Below are 21,189 nucleotides of genomic sequence, written 5' to 3'. Positions count from 1 at the left end.
AACACTACTCTTAAAAAGATTTCTAATGACTTGGGTTTGTTTTTTTGGTTTTTGTTTGTTTTTTTTTTCCATTTATTTTAAGATGTTTTTCTTTTATCTAACTAGTACCTGCTAGATATTTGTAAACCAGAAGGCACACTGAGACTTTTTGAAATAAGTATCCTAACATTATGGGGGCAGGATGCTGGAGACAGACAAACAGAGGGATCTTGTTCCCAGGAGGGAATGCCAGGCAAATTCTGCACTAATCTGGTGAGGCTTATGTCACATCTCCAAAGAGGCTTCAGCATGGACAGTGGAAATCACAGTGGGTTTCCACACTTAGATGAAATTCTCCTTACTAATGATGGAGATCCTGGGAAGCTGAAGTCAGTGTGTTCCAAAGGCTGTAACTATTGTGTCTCCTGTCTCACTTTGACAAATATTATAGAGAACTGCAGAAATGTTTGTTCCTGGAACGTTTCCATGACTCAAAAAGGTATAAGTGATTTGATAAACATCAGCTAAACATCAGAACAACCCTTAAACCCACCCCATTTCAGTAAATATTATCCTTATTTCCTCTTTACCTCACCTTCTTACTACTCTCAGAATGCACACAGAGAAATTCATGCCCTGGGTAGAAAAATGTACAACTGCAATCACTGGCAGAAAAATGGTATTTAATTCCTTTCAGTGAGATAGGGCACGTTTAATTTAAATTATACACAAATGAAGGCTGCAGGTCACAGAAGAGGTGGCACGCAGCTCTTCAGGGAATAAAATATTGTCCTCCCTAGAACCTGTCCATTTAAATAGATCATTTGGATGTTGTTTTTTTTCAAGTCACAGAGACTTTAGAAATGTGAGGCATCATCCAAAATCGATCAAAATTAATGGATTGAAAAACTGAGTTTTGGATCAAAGTTCTGTGTGAAGATACAGACAGTTTTGACATCTTGCCTGTGTTTAGTGTTATAACTTTCACAAAATTATAAAGTATATATGGCTTACTAGGAAAGGATCCCACACCTACTTTGCACCTGTGAAGACTGGTTCCCTGTACTGCAGGTCTGGTGCCAAATCTCAGCTGCATCATTTCTCACAGATGCTTTTTGCACAAAAGAGAATCATCAGAGGTACAAACCATGAGAGTATAATCTCTCTGAAGAGATGAGAGAAAAAGGATTCTAGTTTGTTTTCTTCACAGAGTTTTCCTTCTTCCAAGAGAAAAAAATATGTTTAGTAAACTCCTTCTTTATAATGAAACCATGCCAAAGCTGAAAGTTTCATGGTTTGTTTGTTTTCCAGCTAAGGCTTTTAAAATGCAGTGTTTCAGCATTGTCGTAACATCCACAATAAACTGCAGTCCTGAAAATCTTCAAACTGCAAGATGCCACAGAGACACCTACTACAGCTCTGCTCTTGCAGGTCAATGCTTGGATCAACTCTGGTGACAGGAAACCTTCTTTATCTTACTTATCCTTTTCATCATCTGTTTCCTTGCTGAGCAACTTTTCACTACAGTTTTATGCAGACAAAATTTCTACTAGAAAAAGATAAACAAACAAACCATAATTCCAAAGTAATATTCCCATGACCTTTTGTCATTATTTTTAACCCAGTTGGTACATGAACACCAGCCTACATATTATTATAGGAGAAAATGCTGTCTCAAAATTACCAAGAGGTAGAAAAACATCATTTACACAGAAGAAAATAAAATTACACTACTGCTTAAAAGATAAAGCATATTGAAAGAATTTTTCATGTGGCATTTTTATATGATAAGTAAGTCTTAAAAGTTTGGGTTTCAGTCTCCATGTAAATAAGTGGATGTTAGCAGGCCATCCATACAGACTCCCCTTATAAAATACCAATGTGACATCCCTTATGTTTTTACATGTGTAAGTACAATTAATACAGCCACCCAACTGGAAACAGAATTGCTTTAGTTAACCAACCATGGCAAGGCAATCAAGTGTGGTATCAAATGTAATTGTAGAAGATTCATTTGGGGAATAACAGCAATTACTTCATACAGAATTCTCCCTTTCATTCTTTCAGTTTGCATATCTTTTTTTCATGAGTCTCTATCTCCAAAAAATAATTGGACTATCACAACTGTCAAAAGCATCCCCCTTTCAATCTGTAGTATACAAGAAATTCCAAACTGACAAGCCTGTTTCATTTAGATTTATTGGTTTGTACCTCTGAGTTGTAGCTGCTTTCATCTAAAATATTCAAGCAGGCTTAATTCCTCCAGCTGTACAGGCAGCTGGGAATTGGGCAGTACCAATGAAGTAGGAAACAGAGAATGGGATTTCTTCATTTGCCTGTAGGTACGCACTTTTGATTTTCCTTCATAAACTTCACAAATATTCTATTGGGACCGAGTAGTTTTCTAACAGGTAAGTATTATTTTCAGGCCATACAAGTAAACTGCAGTGCAACTATTTTAACCAACTTTGTGCTTCATCAGGAAATAACACATCACAATCCAATAGTTCTTATTTTCCCTTTTTTACTTAGAAGATATTTTATATTCCTAATTACTATTCTTAATTAATAACTTTGAACAACTTTGTACCTTTAGGAAATGAACTAGTAATTTCCAAATGTGTTTTGATATTTAATTATCAGTGAAAAATACCCATATTCATAATGGGTTTTTTTCCTGTCAATTAGCTAAAACTAATAGTAAATATGTAAGATGCATGCTCTTAACTCATTTTAGATGTCCAAAAAGTCCAGCTCACAGCTGGAAAACTGAGTTACATGTTGGATGAGAAATGGGGTCATGGGCCAGGCACAAAGTTTACATGAGGGGACATCAGGCTGGGGACCTGCCACTGCTGGGGTCACACTGGGCTTCATCCTCAGCCTGGTTCTCTTCAACACCTTCATTAATGGCTTGGATGCAGTGCTCGAAGGAACACTAAGTTAGTTTGCTGGTGACGCCAAACTGGGAAGGAACTGTCTACTCCCTCAGAGGCAGAGAGGTCCTGCAGAGACACCTCGATACACTGGAGTGATGGGCAACCACCAACCTGACAACGCTTAACAAGGGCAAGTGCCAGATTCTACACCTGGGATGGGGCAACCCTGGCTGTGTTACAGACTGGGGAAGGACAGGCTGGAGAGCAAATGTAGAAAGGGACCTGGGGAACCTGGTTGATGGCAAGTTGAACATGAGCCAGCAGTGCCCTGGCAGCCAGGAAAGCCAACCCTGTCTTGGGAGGCATCAGGCACAGCATCAGCACCCAGGCACTGGGGCGGCCTCACTTCAGGTGCTGGGGGCAGTTTTGGGCATCAAAATATTAAAAAGACATTGAGATATAAGAGAATGCCCAAGGAAAAGCTAAGGGAATCTTTAGGAGGAGCATCTGAAGCCACTGGGTTTGTTCAGCCTGGAGAAAAGGAAACTGAGGATACCTTAGTGTCGTCTTCAGCAACCTCACGAGGGGCAGCAGAGGGGCAGGCACTGCCCTCTTCACTCTTGTGACGAGTGACAAGACCCAAGGAAAGAGCCTGAAGCTGAGCTGGGGGAGGTTTGGGTTGGACATTAGGAACAGGCTTTTCCCTCAGAGTTCCCCCCATAGTTGGGCACTGGAACAGGCTCACCAGGGAAGTGGTCACATCCCCCCAGCCTGACAGAGTTCAAGAAGTGCTTGGACAACTCTCAGGCACAGGTTGTGATTGGGGTGTCCTCTGCAGGGCCATGAGTTGGACCCAATAATCCTAATGGGTCCCTTCAAACTCAGCACAGTCTATGATTCTACGAAACTGAAAGAAGGTAGGTTTAGATCAGGCATTAGGAAGAACTTCTTTCCTGTAAAGGTGGTAAGGCACTGCTACAGATTTCCCAGAGAAGTTCCCTGGAAGTGTTCAAGGCCAGGTTGGATGAGGCTCTGAGTAATCTGGTCTAGTGGAAGGTGTCCCATGGCAACGGGGTCAGAACAAGATGACCTTTAAGGTCTCTTCCAATTCAAACCACACTGTGATTCTGTTTTTAAGTTTGTTTTGTTTGTTTTTCATTGTTTGGTCTGCTTGAAGCAGTTGGAATTTAATATAATATTGTACTTAAAATATTGGAAAAAATTCTACTCTTACTCAATTAGAAAAAGTACAGAAAAAGGAATTCTAGTAGATGTGGATCTGTAGGTCTGTAAACAGTTTGGTCTCCTAACTTTCTAAAAGAAAGGACAAGCAAGTCTTTTTTGTGGTTTTTTTTTCTTTTTTCTTTAAAGAAATTGGACAGTCTTTACGCTAGATTATTAGGCGAAATTTAAAAAAAAAGTCTGTGGGAGTAAATCTGTTTTTTTTTTTTTCCCTGTAGTAGCTTATTTCAAAAGACTGCATCTAAGATGTTGAATTTTGATTATACTGTGACATTAACCTGAAAATAAAATTTTTAATGCTTGCACGTTTCTTTTGCTGTGAACTGTGCAAAACCCACTCATATTTAGAGTTAGGGGTTAGAACAGGCACCCTGGTGGTTTTTTGACTGACACGTCCCTTGTAGCTCTGTACAGACCTTGGTCCCACAGTGAGCCTTCTTTGCCCTATCTTCTTTGCATATGTTCCACTCAAGTCAGCCCATATGCACTTCCCCAGAAGAAATGCTTGTGATATTTTCTCCTGAAAACTCCATAGGCTATTATTCAGCTGTAATCTGACTGTCAAGGACATTGCTGATCACAAGCTCATTAGAAGCAGAAATAGCTTGTCCCATGAGTTTCATTCTAGAGTGACTCATGTGCAATGCTGCTGGAAGGGCTTTCATCACCCAAACCCAAATCCTGGATGAGAAATGAACCTCATGCAGCACTATATAGACCATTCATAATGCTATCAGAAGAACTTTAAGAACCTTTAACTGCAGAAAGTTTTACGGTCTATCTTCTATTTTCCATCACAGCCATTAGGAGAATGAGTCTTCCACTGAAAATTAGGTTTATCAGAAAGATCTGTGTGCAAACTAATTTGAGCAGGCATTTTCTAAAAAGTAGGCCAGAAGAGAAGAAAGATTACTTCTGGCAAAAATGGAACAAATTAAATTATAAGAGGCTTAATACATTTATTTGAAATTTAATTGCATAACCTAATGTCAAGGTTATTATATGGTGCACACTGTTCTGATCCAAATTCAAAACAGTACAGTACAATCTCACTTGGTAGTTACTTTATTATAAATTCAACTGCATCTTTTTTTTTTTCAATATTGACCATAGTCTTTGTCTAAACTACAACATTAATAAAAAAATCACATTTCCAAAACATTTTGAGATGTCTGCTTGGCAATGAACTCAGATAAAACCTGAAGCCTCTTTAGTATGACTGACTTGTACTGTGAAAAAAAGGATAAAAGAAAAACAAAAGCTGAGGTGGTGTTGACATGATGCCAGAATATAGCAAAATGATTAGAATGAGATTCTTACTGTATTCACACAGCTCTGCACTGAGTCAATCAAGCCTGCAGGTTTTGTTTTCCAGTCACAAGAGAGACAGATTAGCAGAAAAGGTCGCTGTGGCATTCTTGTTACAGCATCTCCATGGAATATGCATTGTGTGTTTTACTGTGTGTTGGAAACTGTGCCTGTGCAGAGAGCACAGTTAAAAGCATTCAGGCTGTGTCCAGACTCTCTGTACTCCTGAAGTCAGTCACTCCCATCTGAATTACATGGCCTGACCTTAGGAGCTTTTCTGTCTATTTTCAGATCTTCAAGTGCCTGAGTAACACTGGATCAGAATGAACATTTCTGCTGGTTTTGACTGGGTTAGAAACTAATTTTCTTCATAGTAGCTAGCATGGACTTTATTTTGGATTTGTTTTGGGAAAAGTGTTGATAGTTCTGGTGTGTGGTTTTTTTTGTTTTTTTTTTTATTGCTGAGGAGTGTTTTTGTGCAGCTGAGGCCTTTTCTGTTTTTCACACTGCCCCACCAGTGAGGAGGCTGGGGGTGCACAGCTGGCCCCAGCTGACCCAAGGGATACTCCATGCCATACAGCACCATGCTCAGCGTACAACACTGGAGGAAGAAGAAGGAAAAGAGTGGACTTTCGGAGCGATGGTGCTTGTTTTCACAAGTCATCATTAAGGGCAAAGGAGCTGGATTTTCCTGGGGATGGATGAACACCTGCCTGCCCATGGGAAGTGGGGAAGGAATTCCTTGTTTTGCTTTGCCATGAAATGCAACTTTTGCTTTACTTATGAAACTGCCTTCATATCAACCTGTGAGTTTTCTCATTTTTACTCTTGCAATTGACTCCCCCACCTTGACTCAGTGGGAGTGAGCAGGTGCCTGTGCAGTGCTTACTTGTCAGCTGGGGTTAAACCATGACAACATTCTTAGAAAGCCACTGTGCATTTAACTGTGTGCTAAGTGATTCCCATGGATGTGCAAACACAGTCCAGGTTTGCAGCAGCATCATGTAAAAGTACCGTCTGCTTTTATTTCTGAAGGAACATGGAACAAAGGCATAATAAATAATTTGTACACTTAGCCAGGAACTACAGCTTAGAATTAAGAGGCTTATAATCATGCAGCACAATATTAATTTGGCCTAATTGGTAATAAAAACATCAAGGTTTTACATTTTAAAATGTCAATTCATTTCAGTATAGGCTGAAATGAATAAAGAAGATAATTTAATGTTAGACCAGGTTGGGGCCTCTTTCAGCAGTACTAGAATATTGAAAGAGGAGATGCAGTTATTAAAATATAGAAAGGGATTCTATAAAAAAGTCTATGAATCCCAAGTCATGCAGATAAACAAATCCTTCTGTATTAAGTTTTTTCTTGTTTGTTTTTTTTCCCTTAACATAAGAAAAAGACAACCTGTAAAAATCTTTTCTATGATTCTGTTTCAGTGTTTGGAATAAGCACACTTTTAACTGGTAGCAACCATCACTCAAATGTCTTCTCTGTAATCATTCCTTGTCTGTCAAAACAAACAGATGTCTTGTGTACAACTCAGAGCTACATCCCTGGTCTGTGAAGCTCCCTATGAGCTTCTGAAGGGAAAAGTTCATTTTATTCTCTAGACACCCTGACCGAGACTCTGTTTACCGAATTAAAAACCTGTCTATTCATAGTCAGCAACCCCTTTGGTAGTAGATACACAAACAACATATTTGTAAGACTATAGTTAACATTTCAAAGAGGAAAAATCCAAGAAGGTTAAAAGAAGAAAAAAATGAAGCTTACCCCAAATTCATCCCTCCACTGATGCGATGCTTGGTACTTCTCTGCTTCTTTAGCAAGGCGCTGAAGAACAAAGAGAGAGAGGACATAAATTTTAGTCTTTACTGATTCTTCACATAGAAAAATCTTTTGCTTTTACTTTTTCCTCATGCTATTTTCTCTCTATAAATTTTACATCTATGCTTTCTGAATTTACTTGAAAATTATGTGCATTTGAGTCAAGGTGAACCATCTCATCTAAAAGATTTTATTTTCTGTATTATTTTATATTTAAGTACCATAACACATTAGAAAATTTAACCCTCAGTCCAATATAATTTAAGAAGTTTTAGTTAAGTTCAAAATCCATCAACATCCTGTTGAAAATACTCTCTCTTTACGCACACTACCTTGTCTTATGTGCTCTAATTTAATCTACCATCTAATACAAGTACATATTAAATTATTATTACACCATGTTATGGACATTCATTTCTCTGTTATATCATTTAGCTTCAATTATAGAAACTCCTGACAGCCCTGTGATTATTAGAGATGCATAAAACATCAGTAGTTTGGGACTAGCTGGAGTCTGATCTCATGGATTGAATTGGCAGCCAGAGAGTAACAAGCATGTTCCTAGAGAGCATTCCCCCCTATTTAATGCTTTGAATAAAATCCAGTCTTTTCACTCAGCCCTGCAGGAAGCAAAGCACAATACACAGGAATTTGCTCTTTCAAAGCGACCTCTTGTACAGATACATCCATTAGATTGGATGATGTGTTCCTCCTCATACAAAATTTGAAATCTGAAAAAAAACCTGTTTGGACATAATTCTTAGGACTTTACTACAATTTTGCACATAGAATTTGCCACGGTAATGCATGTTCTCCAGCAAAGCTGCACACTGATCCCCCAATCCCACAGATCCACCCATCCCTAAAGCAAGCCAGCTCACTCTGAAGAAGCAGCCACCTGATGTGACCGTAGTTCATGTGGACTCGGCCATGTCCTAATTGCTGAGTGACTTACTTCTAGAACTCAATTCTTTTACAGCACGATAAAAATTTTAGCAACTGTTTTTAGGGAGTCATGGTCCCTTTCTAGGAAATACATCCTGACGATGTCCACCAGATAAGTAGGGATGAAAATGCTTACTGTGTAACAATAAGTCTGATGACCCTTTTAATACTCACACCAATCCCTGCACAAAATGAACTGGTGTCTAAGTCACACTTTCTGTTGAGTCACCTTGTCAGTTCTTGCTAACAGCAAAAGGAATATGACCAGAGAGTCCAGGAAAGCTGGAGTTCCAGACATGGCTCTGTCAGAACCTCACCTCAGATCTTGCAACTGCCTGTGGTACCTTATCCCCTGAGGGCAACCCCTCTCCCTGCTCTAACAGCTACCAGGATGATTGACACATTTCAAAAATCAGAACTTACGACCTTTTCCTTATTTTTAGGTTTGAAATAATTCTTTACAACCAGAAAAAAAGTCAACAAACCTATGTCCTCTATGGCCACAAAATGTATCCCCACTCAATTGTTTTATTGTCAATTCAAATGATTCTTAGCTAACAGAAAGCTACCAGCACTTTACAGGCACTGCTCACTGGAGGTACATCCACAGTAACCAAGTACCACACTAACCAAAGAAAAACTATGATATTATTTCATACACTATATTGGAAAAAAATCACAGTCTAACTCTCTCTTGACTGCACTGGACAAACATCTACAGCATTTCCATTTTTGTGCTAACACACTAGAACAACTTTGTCCATCCAATTTATTCACTTAGTCTAGCCCGTTCTGCATCTAAATTTGTATATCCTCTGATAAATTCAAGATGATTAAGTCATATTTCACCAGATTGTATCAAAGCAAGATATAACACTTACTACATGTGTAAATAGCTGCAGTTAACACTGCCCTCACATTTCCTTCACACTCTGCTCCATTGCTTTAAGGTACTCTGAGAACCATAAAAGACAGCAGAACCCAAATGCACAAAATGATAGATGGATTATGGAGAGAAATATATACTCATCATTAACACTATAAGAATTTTCCATGGAAATAACTGAAGCCATGCTTGAAGTTCCTCAGTTCAAATGGTAGATTTCTTAGCTAATCTGCACTATAAAGTGAAAATGCTTAAAGCAAATTAAAAAAAAAAAAGAAAAAAAAAATTAGTTGGTTTGGGTTGCTTTCTCTTGTCTCAAATGAAGGAAAAAAAAAAAAAAAGAACATCCCTCCTAAAATTGTATTCTTATTCTCCTTTAGAATTTTTCAGTCAGGTTTCAGTTAGAGCCCACCCTAACTGCCCAAGCAACCTTCTAAAATAACCCTACATGCAATATCTACAATGCTTTACACCTTAAAATAGCCTCCAAAATGAGAGGCTGGCATTTGGGGCATGCATAGAGAGCTTTGTTAAAGGTAATCAAGCTCATATGAAAATCCAAGCAAACTGTTTAAGAAACAGTAATAACCAATGAGAAAACAGTTGCTCCTTGTCTCCTAGATCCCCACACCCGACACCATAGTGGAAGTACACATGACAACAAGACAGGACCATGGCAACTGGTTGAGATACCTTTTTGATTTCTTCATCACTGCTTACCTGATAAATCTTTTGCTTTACTGTCCAAAAATCAAGGGGTTTTTTATTGCTATTCCAGTTATGTGATCAATTAAAAAAAATATCTGCAATGTATCCAATACTTCCAATACTTTAGTTGGAATGTATATTTAGAATGTACCTCATATTGCCCTGTGTCAACACCCCTCGGCCGAAGATAGCCTGCCAGTTAAGCAAACTCAAGTTACTTGAGCCTTTTATTGTGACACAAGGAGACTAATTTTTCATCTCAAAGAAATCATGCCTGCTTCCTTTTGAGGTATGCAAATGTCAGGTCTGGCCTTCCCTGTTTTGATGGAAGAGTCTCTGGAGAATGCTGACAGAGAAGCTGCACAACAGCCGGCTGACACCTGGAGCTTCCCATTTTCCCTCTCATTACAATGAGGGTTTAATAAGGCAACAGCTTCTTTAACACCATGACCCACTGCAGCTCCCTACCGGTTTCTCCAGCAAATACTAAAATCCTGAGATATAAATGTTTATGTGTAAGCAAGTAAGAAAAAAATGGTTTAAAACAATATTCTTGTACATTAGCTTTTAGTAATTTCTTCCTCCACACCCTCTGTGTTGCTTGCTGTATAGATGAAAGCTGTGAGATGTTTTCATGCCTTGAACAAAGCTCTATTTAACAGCATATTTTGAATACAGAGTAGAAAAAGCAGAAAAAAAACTAAAAATGGAAAAAAAAGAAACAAAACTAACATGTAACAGAAGTGTTCTGGCTTACTTCATTATATTTAAAGAACCTTACTTTATGCAGTCTGCTGGAGAACACAGATTTACTCTGAATTAGTAAATAAATTGAGAAACCACGACCAGGGAGAGAGGGCTGCAAAGGCTAACAGAATGCTGTAGCCTCTGTTCATGTCCTTTGGAGGATGCCTGACAGCTGTGTGATGGTGCTTTTTAAGTAAGGGATCAGAGGAGCTGATGCCAGATATAGCCAGTGTGATTGACACAGTAGCTGATGTCAAATTTAAGGTGCTTGGAAACACTTTGATTAAACATGCAATTTGTTTCATAAATTTTCCTAGATGAAACAATTACTTCTATTTTTTTTTAATTATTAATGAGAACAGCTTTCTCTTTTTTTTGTTTTTTTTTTCCTTAGTGTAGGGTGCAGTGTGCATTATTTTCAGGAATTTCCAGAATACTTAGCTCATCAACTAAAAAAAATAAGATAAAAAACCCAAAAAAACTCCCTTGAAAATCAGTCACTGTTCACAAATAAGTATTTTTAATCAAACTTTGAAAGGAGTCCAGAGGTACCTGCCACTAGATTTCTTTATATCTTGAAAGGTTATCTTCAAAAGAAAACAGCTTTTGAAAAGCTAGATAAGGTGCAAGTGTTAATTCACTCCACCAGCCTATGAATCTTGCTTTAACTTTTAAAGGGATTATAAAAGATTATACACACACAAACACACACACAAATAATAGAAAAGAAAAACAACTAAAAAAAATCCAAAAGCCCAGCTGCTTGTCAATCTCAAAACCCTCTATTTTCGAAGGTCTTGTCCCCAGTTTCCAAGTTCATGTTACTATCTCAGAAAGGCAGCCTTTGATGCAGCACAGAGAGCAAGAATCTTTATCTGATCTGTAAAGATCAACTCCCTAGAAGGCCTATTCATCTTCCAGCTTTCATTTTTCTTACATATATGTCATATTTTTATCTCCTCCTCGCCAGCACAGGATTCTGTCGGTAAATGGCCCAATTAAATTTATATTCAGTACAATGAAATAATTTTCTTTTGTGCTTTCCATTCTCCTTTAAGTGTTTTATTTGAAAATAATATTCAACTACTTTTTGATATATAAAGCTATTATAAAATGTGTAATCTTAAGAGTTAATAGATATCAGTAACCTCACAAACTTTCTAAAACACAAAATCCAAGGATTTTTTTAGGTTATTTTAAGAAAATAAGTACCATGGGAAAATATGTCAATATTAAGCTCATAAAGAACAACACAGAATACAGAATGGCCTTCAAGTCCTGATGGTAAAATATTAGCCAAATACTCAAATCTGTTCTTGCATGAACAGCACGAAAGCCACAAGAAGTATGTGTAAAAGTGGTTTAATACATAGTTTTCATATATGTGTCTGAAACACAAATATTTTTCTTACATAGTTGCTTATAAATTTGATATGAAATACAAGATGAGGAAGAGATTTTGTAAGACTCATATATTGGTGTCTGAAGTGTCAATGCAAGACTGATACTGTTATATACAGGTTTAATACAGACTGACAAACTCCAAAGGATTACATTTGCAGCTCAGCAAGCTGTTAAATTCTATATTAAAATAAATTAGAACTATTCTCTTCTACCTTGATTCTGTTTTCTTTACATGCATAGCATATGTTATATTTTCACAGGAATTCTTGGTAATGTATTATCCAAATACCCATGAGTAACCCTATTCAATAATTGTACCCAATTTTATCAAAAGACTACCCATGTTGTAGTCTCACACACAGAGAGTGTGAGCTCAACAAACAACAGTAAACTGGAAGGTCAGTAACCCAAAAGTGAGCATAGATGTGCTAAAGATAGAAAGACCATAATCCTCATATAAACACATCTGGATTTTTTTTTTTTTTTGGTCTTATTTCCATACTTCCAGTGGGGCACAGGAGGAGTTAGTAGGGGCTGACTACCATTTTACATGTTATTCATAAAGATATTTCCTATATGATCTTTATAATAAGTGGGAATTGATAATAATTATCACCACAAAAGTTGATCTAGATTTTATGAAGCTGAGGCATGTCAGTTTGGATAAGACAGTCCCAACCAGCGTCTTAGACTGAACCAAAGACATGCCCAACTTTGCTGATTTAAATTGTAACAACAAGTTTTAAAGTTTCCTCTCTCAAGTAAATTTGTTTGCTTTTAAAACTATTGTGATCATTAACACTGAAGCACAAAATTTCCCATGATAATTCACATTCCCCTATGTCAAATAAGTACTCTTTTTTTCCTAAGCTTTGCTGTATTCTATTATATAAAGACCATAATCTTCAGCAGAAGGGTAACCAGAACTTTAAGCTTTTTTTTAACTTTTTTTTTTTTCTTTAATAGAGTGAACAAATATAGGTTTTTGTTTTTTGCTGATCTGCAGCTTGGTTATATTTTAGGTATTTATACTGCATAGTCACAGCTTCTCTTTACTCTTTACTCTGACATCTGCTGTGCCACATGATGGTAATGTGATCTCTGCTCTGTTAATGAGGATATCTGAAGCATATGAGGTCACAGAAAGGCTGTGTTTATAATTGCTCTCCTATATTCTGTATAGGATGTGTATGTTGTACTCCTCAGCTACTCTCTGGAGACAGTTTCACTTCTGTCATCTAAGGCAGCAGTTGAGTCATATCCGCATGGAAAAAGGATATACCAGGGGTCTGCTGACATTGTAATACTTACAAAAAGCAGTCTTCATATAAAATTACTAGCCTAAATGTATATATAATTTAACACAATTGGGAATTAGCCAAATTTTTTGAAAAGTTTGTGTTATTACACTCTGGACAACAGTTCAAAGTAACACCTCAATCCTTGTTTTCCACTCTATAAACAATTTACAGAAACCTAAAATGTAACTTTTTTTTTTTTTCTAATTCAGCTGTAGATTACAAAACTCAACTTTAATTAAAAAGTAAGCAGAAAATTATTTTCCACAGTTTGTCTGCTTTTCTAATGCATTTCAAGACATTTCTGCTTTATTAATATGAAAAATAACTCTATTTCAGACCTTGTTAATCAGTTTTTCTAACAGGAAGACCTCATATCCAAAGAAAGGCTGTTGTGTTGGTTACAAAGTAACTTAATGGGAAAAAAAAAATATTATCACCTTCTACATATATAGAAGATAGAGCTTAAAAGGTTTCCAGTATCTGTTAATTGCTATAATGAAAATCATTCTTTGTCATTCAAGACAACATTTATTCCTCTTCTTTACTTAAATAAAAGAAGAAAAAAAAAAAAATAAGGCTGATTCTCTACAGAGAACTTCTATTCATGGTCTTCTAGTTCCAAACCAAATCAAGCCACTGGTCGAAATAGGATCAGAAATCAACGGGAAATAAATTCTGACCTAGAGTACTTGAGATTACAATATTGTAGGTAAAGTTAACGCCTTCTGACAGAACTAATCACATTTATTTCAACAGGAAAAAGTGAAATTAGGATGCCCTAAATAAATGCATCCCACACTTGCTTTTTGATGCCTGAAGTGTCACGTGCAATCACCTGTCATTGATAAAAGTGTCATATGAGGAAAGCAAGAAAGGATAAAGCCCAAAGAATATTTGTCACAGTAACACTTCTCCATTACATAAAAGCAGCCCTTCCCTAAAACATGAACTAGAAATAGCTCTTTTCTTGTATTCATTCCTAGCAAATTAAAAAAAAAAAGAGAAGGAAAAAGTGACATATCAGCAGTACTTCAAGGCCTAAAAGAGAGCTGAAAAAGTCTTTCAAATATAATACATAAGGATTTTCAGATAAGTTTTAGAAAGAATCTAAAATCCTTCAGAAGCAGTCAAATGTACAGATATTGTCACTTTTTGTTTCCGTCCTGAAAACAAATCACAGAAGAGCTGGAGCTGTATACAGTACTGAAAGTCATCTCTGGAGAATAAATAGCTAAATAAGAAATAAGTAAGTAAGCTAAACCCCAAACGTTTAACCTTCTGGAAAAGTGGTACAGCTCAATATGCACTTAGGTGAGTGCACAGCCTGCAGAAGTTGCAGGGGGATGATGTCAAGTACTAGTTTGTAGCTGTCTGAAAACACACTGGTGTCACCTCAGCTTTGTATCTAATGTCCATAATCCTTACTAGAACAAGCAAAACCATTAGTACCTGATGAAAAGAAACCTTACATGAGCAGTCAAAGGGAAATATGAACCATGGGTCCAAAGGCATCGCTAGAGGAGTATCTGAGTACCAGAGAACAGATCAAATACAGCCACAATGAAAAACGTAGGGAGCATAAAACTGACTTTTCTGACTGGAGCACTGAGTCCCCTCCACGAGGCACGAAATACTATTTGTGTGAAATACCTGACACACTTAACACAGTACAGTAGGGGTGTACAAATGTAGAGGCGTACAAATGTATCATGTTCAACTATTACTAAACAGCAAAAAGGAGTGTAGTAGATTCACATCAGAAGGTAGAGAAGCAGAATTTCCACATTTATGGGGAGAGGGAAGGAGGAAGGAAGTTCAGTTTCCAAGCCAGAGTATATTTCTAGGATGTGTGCAAGCAGGAGATTTGAGAAGCTGGGAAATGTTTTGACAGCTTGATACTGCCAAAAATGTTTCAGTAGACAAGGGAGTATGAAAGAGACAACTGTAGATAAAGGCATGAAGAAAAACTATTAGAAGAGTAAGATAGTCTGTCAAATGCATCTTGACATCTAGCAGTGAAATTTCACTAGAGTGGCGTATAAAAATAGCAGAAGACCACTTCTTTTAAGACATCATTCATCTTCCTCATTTGCAGAGGCTTAAACCCCTTAGAGCTTATTACATTTTCACTCTAATAATTCATATGGCTTAAATGTAAGTCACATTAGTGTTATATTTTTAAACAGGCTCAAAGTGAAGGACACACGCTGAAACCATTAGACTGAAATTGCCAACTGCTCCAACAAATCTCAAATCGCATAACACCACCAGCTCCAGCTCACTGCCTGCCTTGGGAAACTCTTTTAAGCTTCACAGCTGAGCTAGTAACTTCACAGGCATGATAAAAAAATGACATGTATATTGAGTAGGCATGACTTGTTACCCTGTTTTTTTCACATATTTCTATCAGCTCAAGGAGAAATCATAACTATATATATATATTTAGAAATATCAGAATTAATTGACTTCAATAAAGTGTTCTAAAATGTCAAAAAGATAATTTTCCTATGACTTAAAAAAAATTACCTTGATGCAGTTCAGATTGCTTTACAACTCTTTTAATACGTCCTCAGTAATTATACACTTCAAACAATCATAAAGAAAAAAAAAAACACAAAATATAACCTAACAATTTATACATGTTAGCGGATTCACTGAAATCTGACTAATATCCAAATAGGAGCAGACATAACTGAAATATGTACATACAACCCCCTCTTTCTACAGAGAAAAGAAGAATAAAAAAACAAATCAATTAATACCTCTTTGCAAAGTACAAGGAGAAGAAAACATTGATACAGACTGGCATCACTTATGCAAGAAAAACACTAAAGAAGTCATTTACTTTTAATTAAATAGGGGATGCAAGAGCAGTTGCATTTTGTCTCATCATATAATCAAACAGAACAACAAATTTCACACAATTCTAAAGTTTCATGTGAGTTTAGTAACAACATATCAAATTTTATCATTTTACTGTAAATACAAGCCAATAACAATATTAAATATATACCAAATATTCAAAACACAGTTTGCAGTATTTTGGTTTAAAATTACAGCTTCTGCTAAGATTAGGAAAGTGGAATTCAGCTAGGTAGGAAACACTAAATATAGAGAAGTGTAGTGACTTCTAGATTTACTCACACTTTGTCTGCTACAAAAGACACTTAGATTAATGCTGTTGTAATCCCAAAAGAAGATCATAAAGCTGGAGATTTAAAATCTCTGCTGAACTGATAAGCAAATACCTCTTTTGGCCGTATCACCAAAATTAAGCTCACAGAATTTGATGGGTATTTATAGAAAGAAGAGCAAAATCTAGAATTTCCAGAAATAACAGGAGTGAACAGAGCTCATTTATCATCTATTCCTCTGCAGAATACCACAGAAAAGTTTTATTTCATTAAGACACAATCATAACCTACACTACAATGATAAATTCACAAGTAGTTAATGTCTTATAATAAAATCAAGACAGCACTGAAGACTGCAGCAGCATTTCCAGAAACAGGCCTATGAACAATGCAACTGTATTAATAATTAAATGTGGAGCATGGATAGTGGAACCAAATTGGGAATTTTAGAAAAAAAATCAGCATGTTCTCCTCAGCACTCCAATGTATGAAACAGAATAACGAGCTTGACTTATTACAAGTCTGTTCAAAAATGAATCCACTTTTAAATATATATAGATATTTGCTTAAAACTACAGCTGAATACCAAATGTAGCTTTAACAAGGCAAGATAGTGTCTCAACAGCTTTGCATGTCAGGGGAAAAAATAAATAGAGCAGGTGGTGGGCTATAGCTGCTGAATAATCAACTTGATCTTATCAGCAGTCAGGGGGTGAGAGCCAAGGAAACATGTTACTGTTGGCAACAGCAGAAACAAAGGATACATTAATACTGCATGCTATTTTCAGGCAACATTTCCCTAATGGAAGTAATTCCAGTCAAAAGAAATAGAAAGTGTTTAACAGTGAGTCCTGGAGAAAACTGAGTGCAAAGGGAAATAACCTTCCCTCTGCAAAGTGTAAGAGTGATTTTTGTTTTGCCAGAGACCCTGTGTCAGCCACGCCAGCAATGCTGGGAACACACGCCTGGTTATGCCTGGCTTTGACCCGGGGTAACAGGACACCCAAAGCCTCAGAATTTCCTTCTTATCACATGGAGTGTAATAACATGCTGCTTCTAATCATTCCCAAATGTGTTTCAAAAGAAGTGTTGCACTCCCAACATTCTCTCTCTACTGGGCAGGCTCAAGTTATAATGTTCAAGTGTACACATGACAAGTTCTTAAAAGCAATTAAGGTTCTTTGTTACTTAAACTTTTTCTGTGAAGGACTAAACGGGATTTACTTGTTCTTACCCTCAGTTTTTCCAGACTGTTATGTAAAAACACCTTAAAATTAAAAGTAGACAAAAATGTAAGGTGAGAATGCTGAAAATTGTATATTTTACATTTACATGCATTGTGTTGGTCATGATTTCTCCTCAGCATCTTTTGTCATGCACATGTTATATACCGGACAATTTATGACCTCTTTGTTCCAGGCAGAACAGTCTCTTTCATAGCATTCTTGTGATTATACAGAAAATACAACCTGTTTAAGATATACCATTAACCATTAATCATATTTCTGAACTGTTAGACCTTTAAAATGGAATTTTATGGGAAAAAATACTGTTTTTCATTGTAAAACCTCCAGCTGTAAAACTAATGCATATCGTCAGAAGTATTTAATAACTTTTCCCATCCACTGTGAAGAAAATATTGCTAATTGTATTTAACACATAAAGGAAAGTAATGCAGAAGGTGACCGAAGTCAGAAAACATTAGTTTTAGGTGCTTAGTAACACCATAGTCCATAAGATTTATCCTCTGGGTGAATCCATTGTATTTTCCTTTTAGCAATTTTCCTCCTTTTTCTATGATTATGTACATGACCTATAGCTATGCTTAAGAAATGTATTTCATTGGCTGTCTTAATGACTAATGGACAGATCTGAATCAACATTCAAACAATAATTTTCTTCCAATTTTTACAAACAAACAGACAAACAAAAAACCCAAAAGAAACCACCCAAACAAACAATTAAGATTGTTTTTAGTATTACCATCACAGGTGACACATTTGATAACTACTACAAGAGGTTTGTGTTTATGTATGATGACTTCCACCAAAAGGTGTTTAATTAGGATGTCTCACACTTTTCTCTGTATGAAAATCTAATTGCCACCTTCTAGCTCAAAGAACACAAACAAGAAGCATTATCCCATCTCAAAATGTCTAAGTATCTTCCTCATGTCACTTTCACATCTGGTGTTATTTTATTTTATTTTTCAGTCTTTTCTATATAGGTAATATACTGAACCATGGCAACAAACCTAGCACCCTCCAAAAATGTGTTTTCTTTTATTCTGATTACAGCTACTTACTGAAAATTATTACCAGAATCAAACTGTGAATGCCAGAAAGAAATAAGAAGCAGCTAACCCAAAAGATAAACTAAACACACACCAGGAATGTCACAGTAAAAGTGAAGCAAAATCTGGCAGTACATTGCTGGACTGGATATTTGACGCACCTAACTCAGTACGATGCAGTTAACTGCTCTGCCCAAGAAGAACTTCTTCCACAGTCCTGTTAAACTGGCACATTAGATAGCAGAGATGATTTTCAGAAATCAATCTGAATCTTAAATTAAGACACCTGAGCTGATACTTAAAGGACTGGCAGACTGCTGAAGGTTTAGAGGTTTTTTAAACACTGCAGGATGCTCCTGTAGGATTTCATGGAGTTGCTTTTGGGCTATATTCTCAAGGAATACTGCAAAACAGACAAGTTTTATGAGTGGAAAGGCTGATTCTTCTAGGCACTTCCCTGTCACATGAAACATTAAGATTTCAGAAGTCAGATGCTTTGTGCCCTCGTTTAGGTCACTAGAAGCACTGAAATGCTGAATATCCATTATCTGAGCTGAAAGGTGACTCAATACCAAGGAAAAAAAAGCATCTTGCACTTCTATATGAAAACAACTATAGGTTGCAACATCTCTTTCAAATCTATAGATTTTGATGGGTGTACCACATTAGTAAAGACTAAAAATGCAGCTTCATGTTGCATCAGACAATGATTTTGACTTACCATCAATCAGTATGGTAAATGACATAAATGACAGTAAAACAGACAGTCATGACTTTCTTGCCCTAGAGATCCAGGGAGCTTTCAAAAATCAGTGGGATTTATTAGAGCTATATGGCCTCTAGAGACAGTTTAATTCTGGTCCAAACATACTCCTTCCCAAAAATCTGGCGTAAGCAGAATCTCCATGGTTTTAATTAGGGATGTAAACATTTCCTAGTACCTTAAAAGAGATGAGGTGAGCCCAGATCCAATGTTCACAGAAACATCATTTAAGAGCCTGACCTAAGGAGGTCTGTGACAGAAGAGACCCCAGAAATTTATCCCCTACAGAAGTATTCCTCTATATGATTATGATCAAAATCAATTGCTCTGCATTATCCCCTTGCAACACTGTCTTCTCTCTTGCCTGAGACAAAGCAGCCCAATTTAGGTCCAAAAAATGGATCAGATTTTTAAATAGCATGATTTTACTGATGTTTTATGTAAAATACTGAATTAGTCTTTTAGAGGTAAAGCCACAGCATCTAGCAACTGACAGTGAAAGAAGAGGTACATGGAGGTCTCAGTGCCATCTCATTTACACTGCTATTATTCAGTTTTACTCCCTTGTCAACTATAATTTCATACTCTGCATTTAGAACTCTATCATCCCTCAACATACAAGGGTTTAATGTCTGTCGCAAAGACTCAATAAACCATATGTGTTCATGTGTATACAATGCCATTTCTATCTCAGGCAATATATCTATGCTAATATATCTGGGTTTGAGAGCTCAACAGCTCTCCAAAGTACCCAGATTCAGTACTTAAACGGCTTTATGAAATCCAGTATTGCCTTACAAAAAAGTAAGTACTTTTATGCATATTAGAAATAGTCCTTATTAGTGTATGTTAACAAAACCATTCTGTGCTGTAAAGAAACCTATTATTTGTTTCTACAGCACGTGTGCTCAGCCTCATTATCAGTCAGGGGACCCATTTCTGTGCAGGCACCACAGCAATCACTGCAGAATTGGCATGTAACAACACAAAGCAAACTTTTTATGCAGCCAAAGCCTTTGGATACCAGAACAGAATAGGAATCCCTAAAGAACAAGTGTTCAAACACAGTATTAGAGCCCATCTTGAAGTGTAGCTTAGCTAATAGCACCGACTGAGCTGAATTGATTTTCTTCAGCTATTTAAATCTCATTATATATGCTCTATTTAATTCCTTCTCCACCTAAATTGATACAAAATATAAAACAACCTCTAAATAATTTAGTGTGAGAAAACATACAAGCTAATTAAAAGCTAAAACTTGAAACCCAAACACATTCTAAACCTCTCTTTTTTTTAAAGGCATCATCTTTTTTTTGTCTTGGAGCTGCCTTTTGGTTTCTTTGTTTTGGAGAGACAATGAGTGTCTGTAAGGTTTTTTTTTTTTTTCTACAGTGGAAAGTGCTTACAAAGAGGGCCCTAGGCTTCTGTTGCTTTGATTTTATGCCATCAAAAAAGATTTGTGATTTTTGCATTTCTGCTGAAAATGCAATTAAATTAATAAAACCTAAATGATGTATTCTTTTACCATATAATGTGACTTTCCAGAACTGAAAATTAAATCACTTTCATTATGATTATTAATCATGCTCTTTTAATTATAAACTGAAGACTTAAATGACACCTTACAATACAACAGTAAGGTCAGACTTTGCTCAGATGTCAAAGGGAAGGTTGGAGGGGGCAGCAGAAAAGGGTACATGAATGCAGCAGTGATTCCATGAGCAGATCTCAGACATGTGTGCCTCAGACATGTAGAAGGCAAAACA

General features: G+C 36.6%; 1 protein-coding gene across 10 annotated transcripts in view; it reads right to left on the bottom strand.

The window, feature by feature from the left end:
* Positions 1 to 21,189, bottom strand: part of CACNA2D1 (calcium voltage-gated channel auxiliary subunit alpha2delta 1) — a 361,055-nt gene that overhangs the window by 185,223 nt on the left and 154,643 nt on the right. For all 10 annotated transcript variants that reach the window (XR_005258952.1, XM_038153955.1, XM_038153956.1 and 7 more), the window contains exon 4: positions 7,189 to 7,248. Coding sequence is in view for 9 of the 10 variants with exons in the window: in XM_038153955.1 (XP_038009883.1) it covers positions 7,189 to 7,248 (60 nt within the window). In the remaining variant the exon portion in view is untranslated. The remainder of the gene's footprint in view (positions 1 to 7,188; positions 7,249 to 21,189) is intronic.

Source organism: Motacilla alba, chromosome 1A (assembly GCF_015832195.1).
Source record: "Motacilla alba alba isolate MOTALB_02 chromosome 1A, Motacilla_alba_V1.0_pri, whole genome shotgun sequence".
Lineage (NCBI taxonomy): Eukaryota > Metazoa > Chordata > Aves > Passeriformes > Motacillidae > Motacilla > Motacilla alba.
Note: the sequence above shows the minus strand (reverse complement) of the source record. Positions and strands in the feature narration are given on the sequence as shown.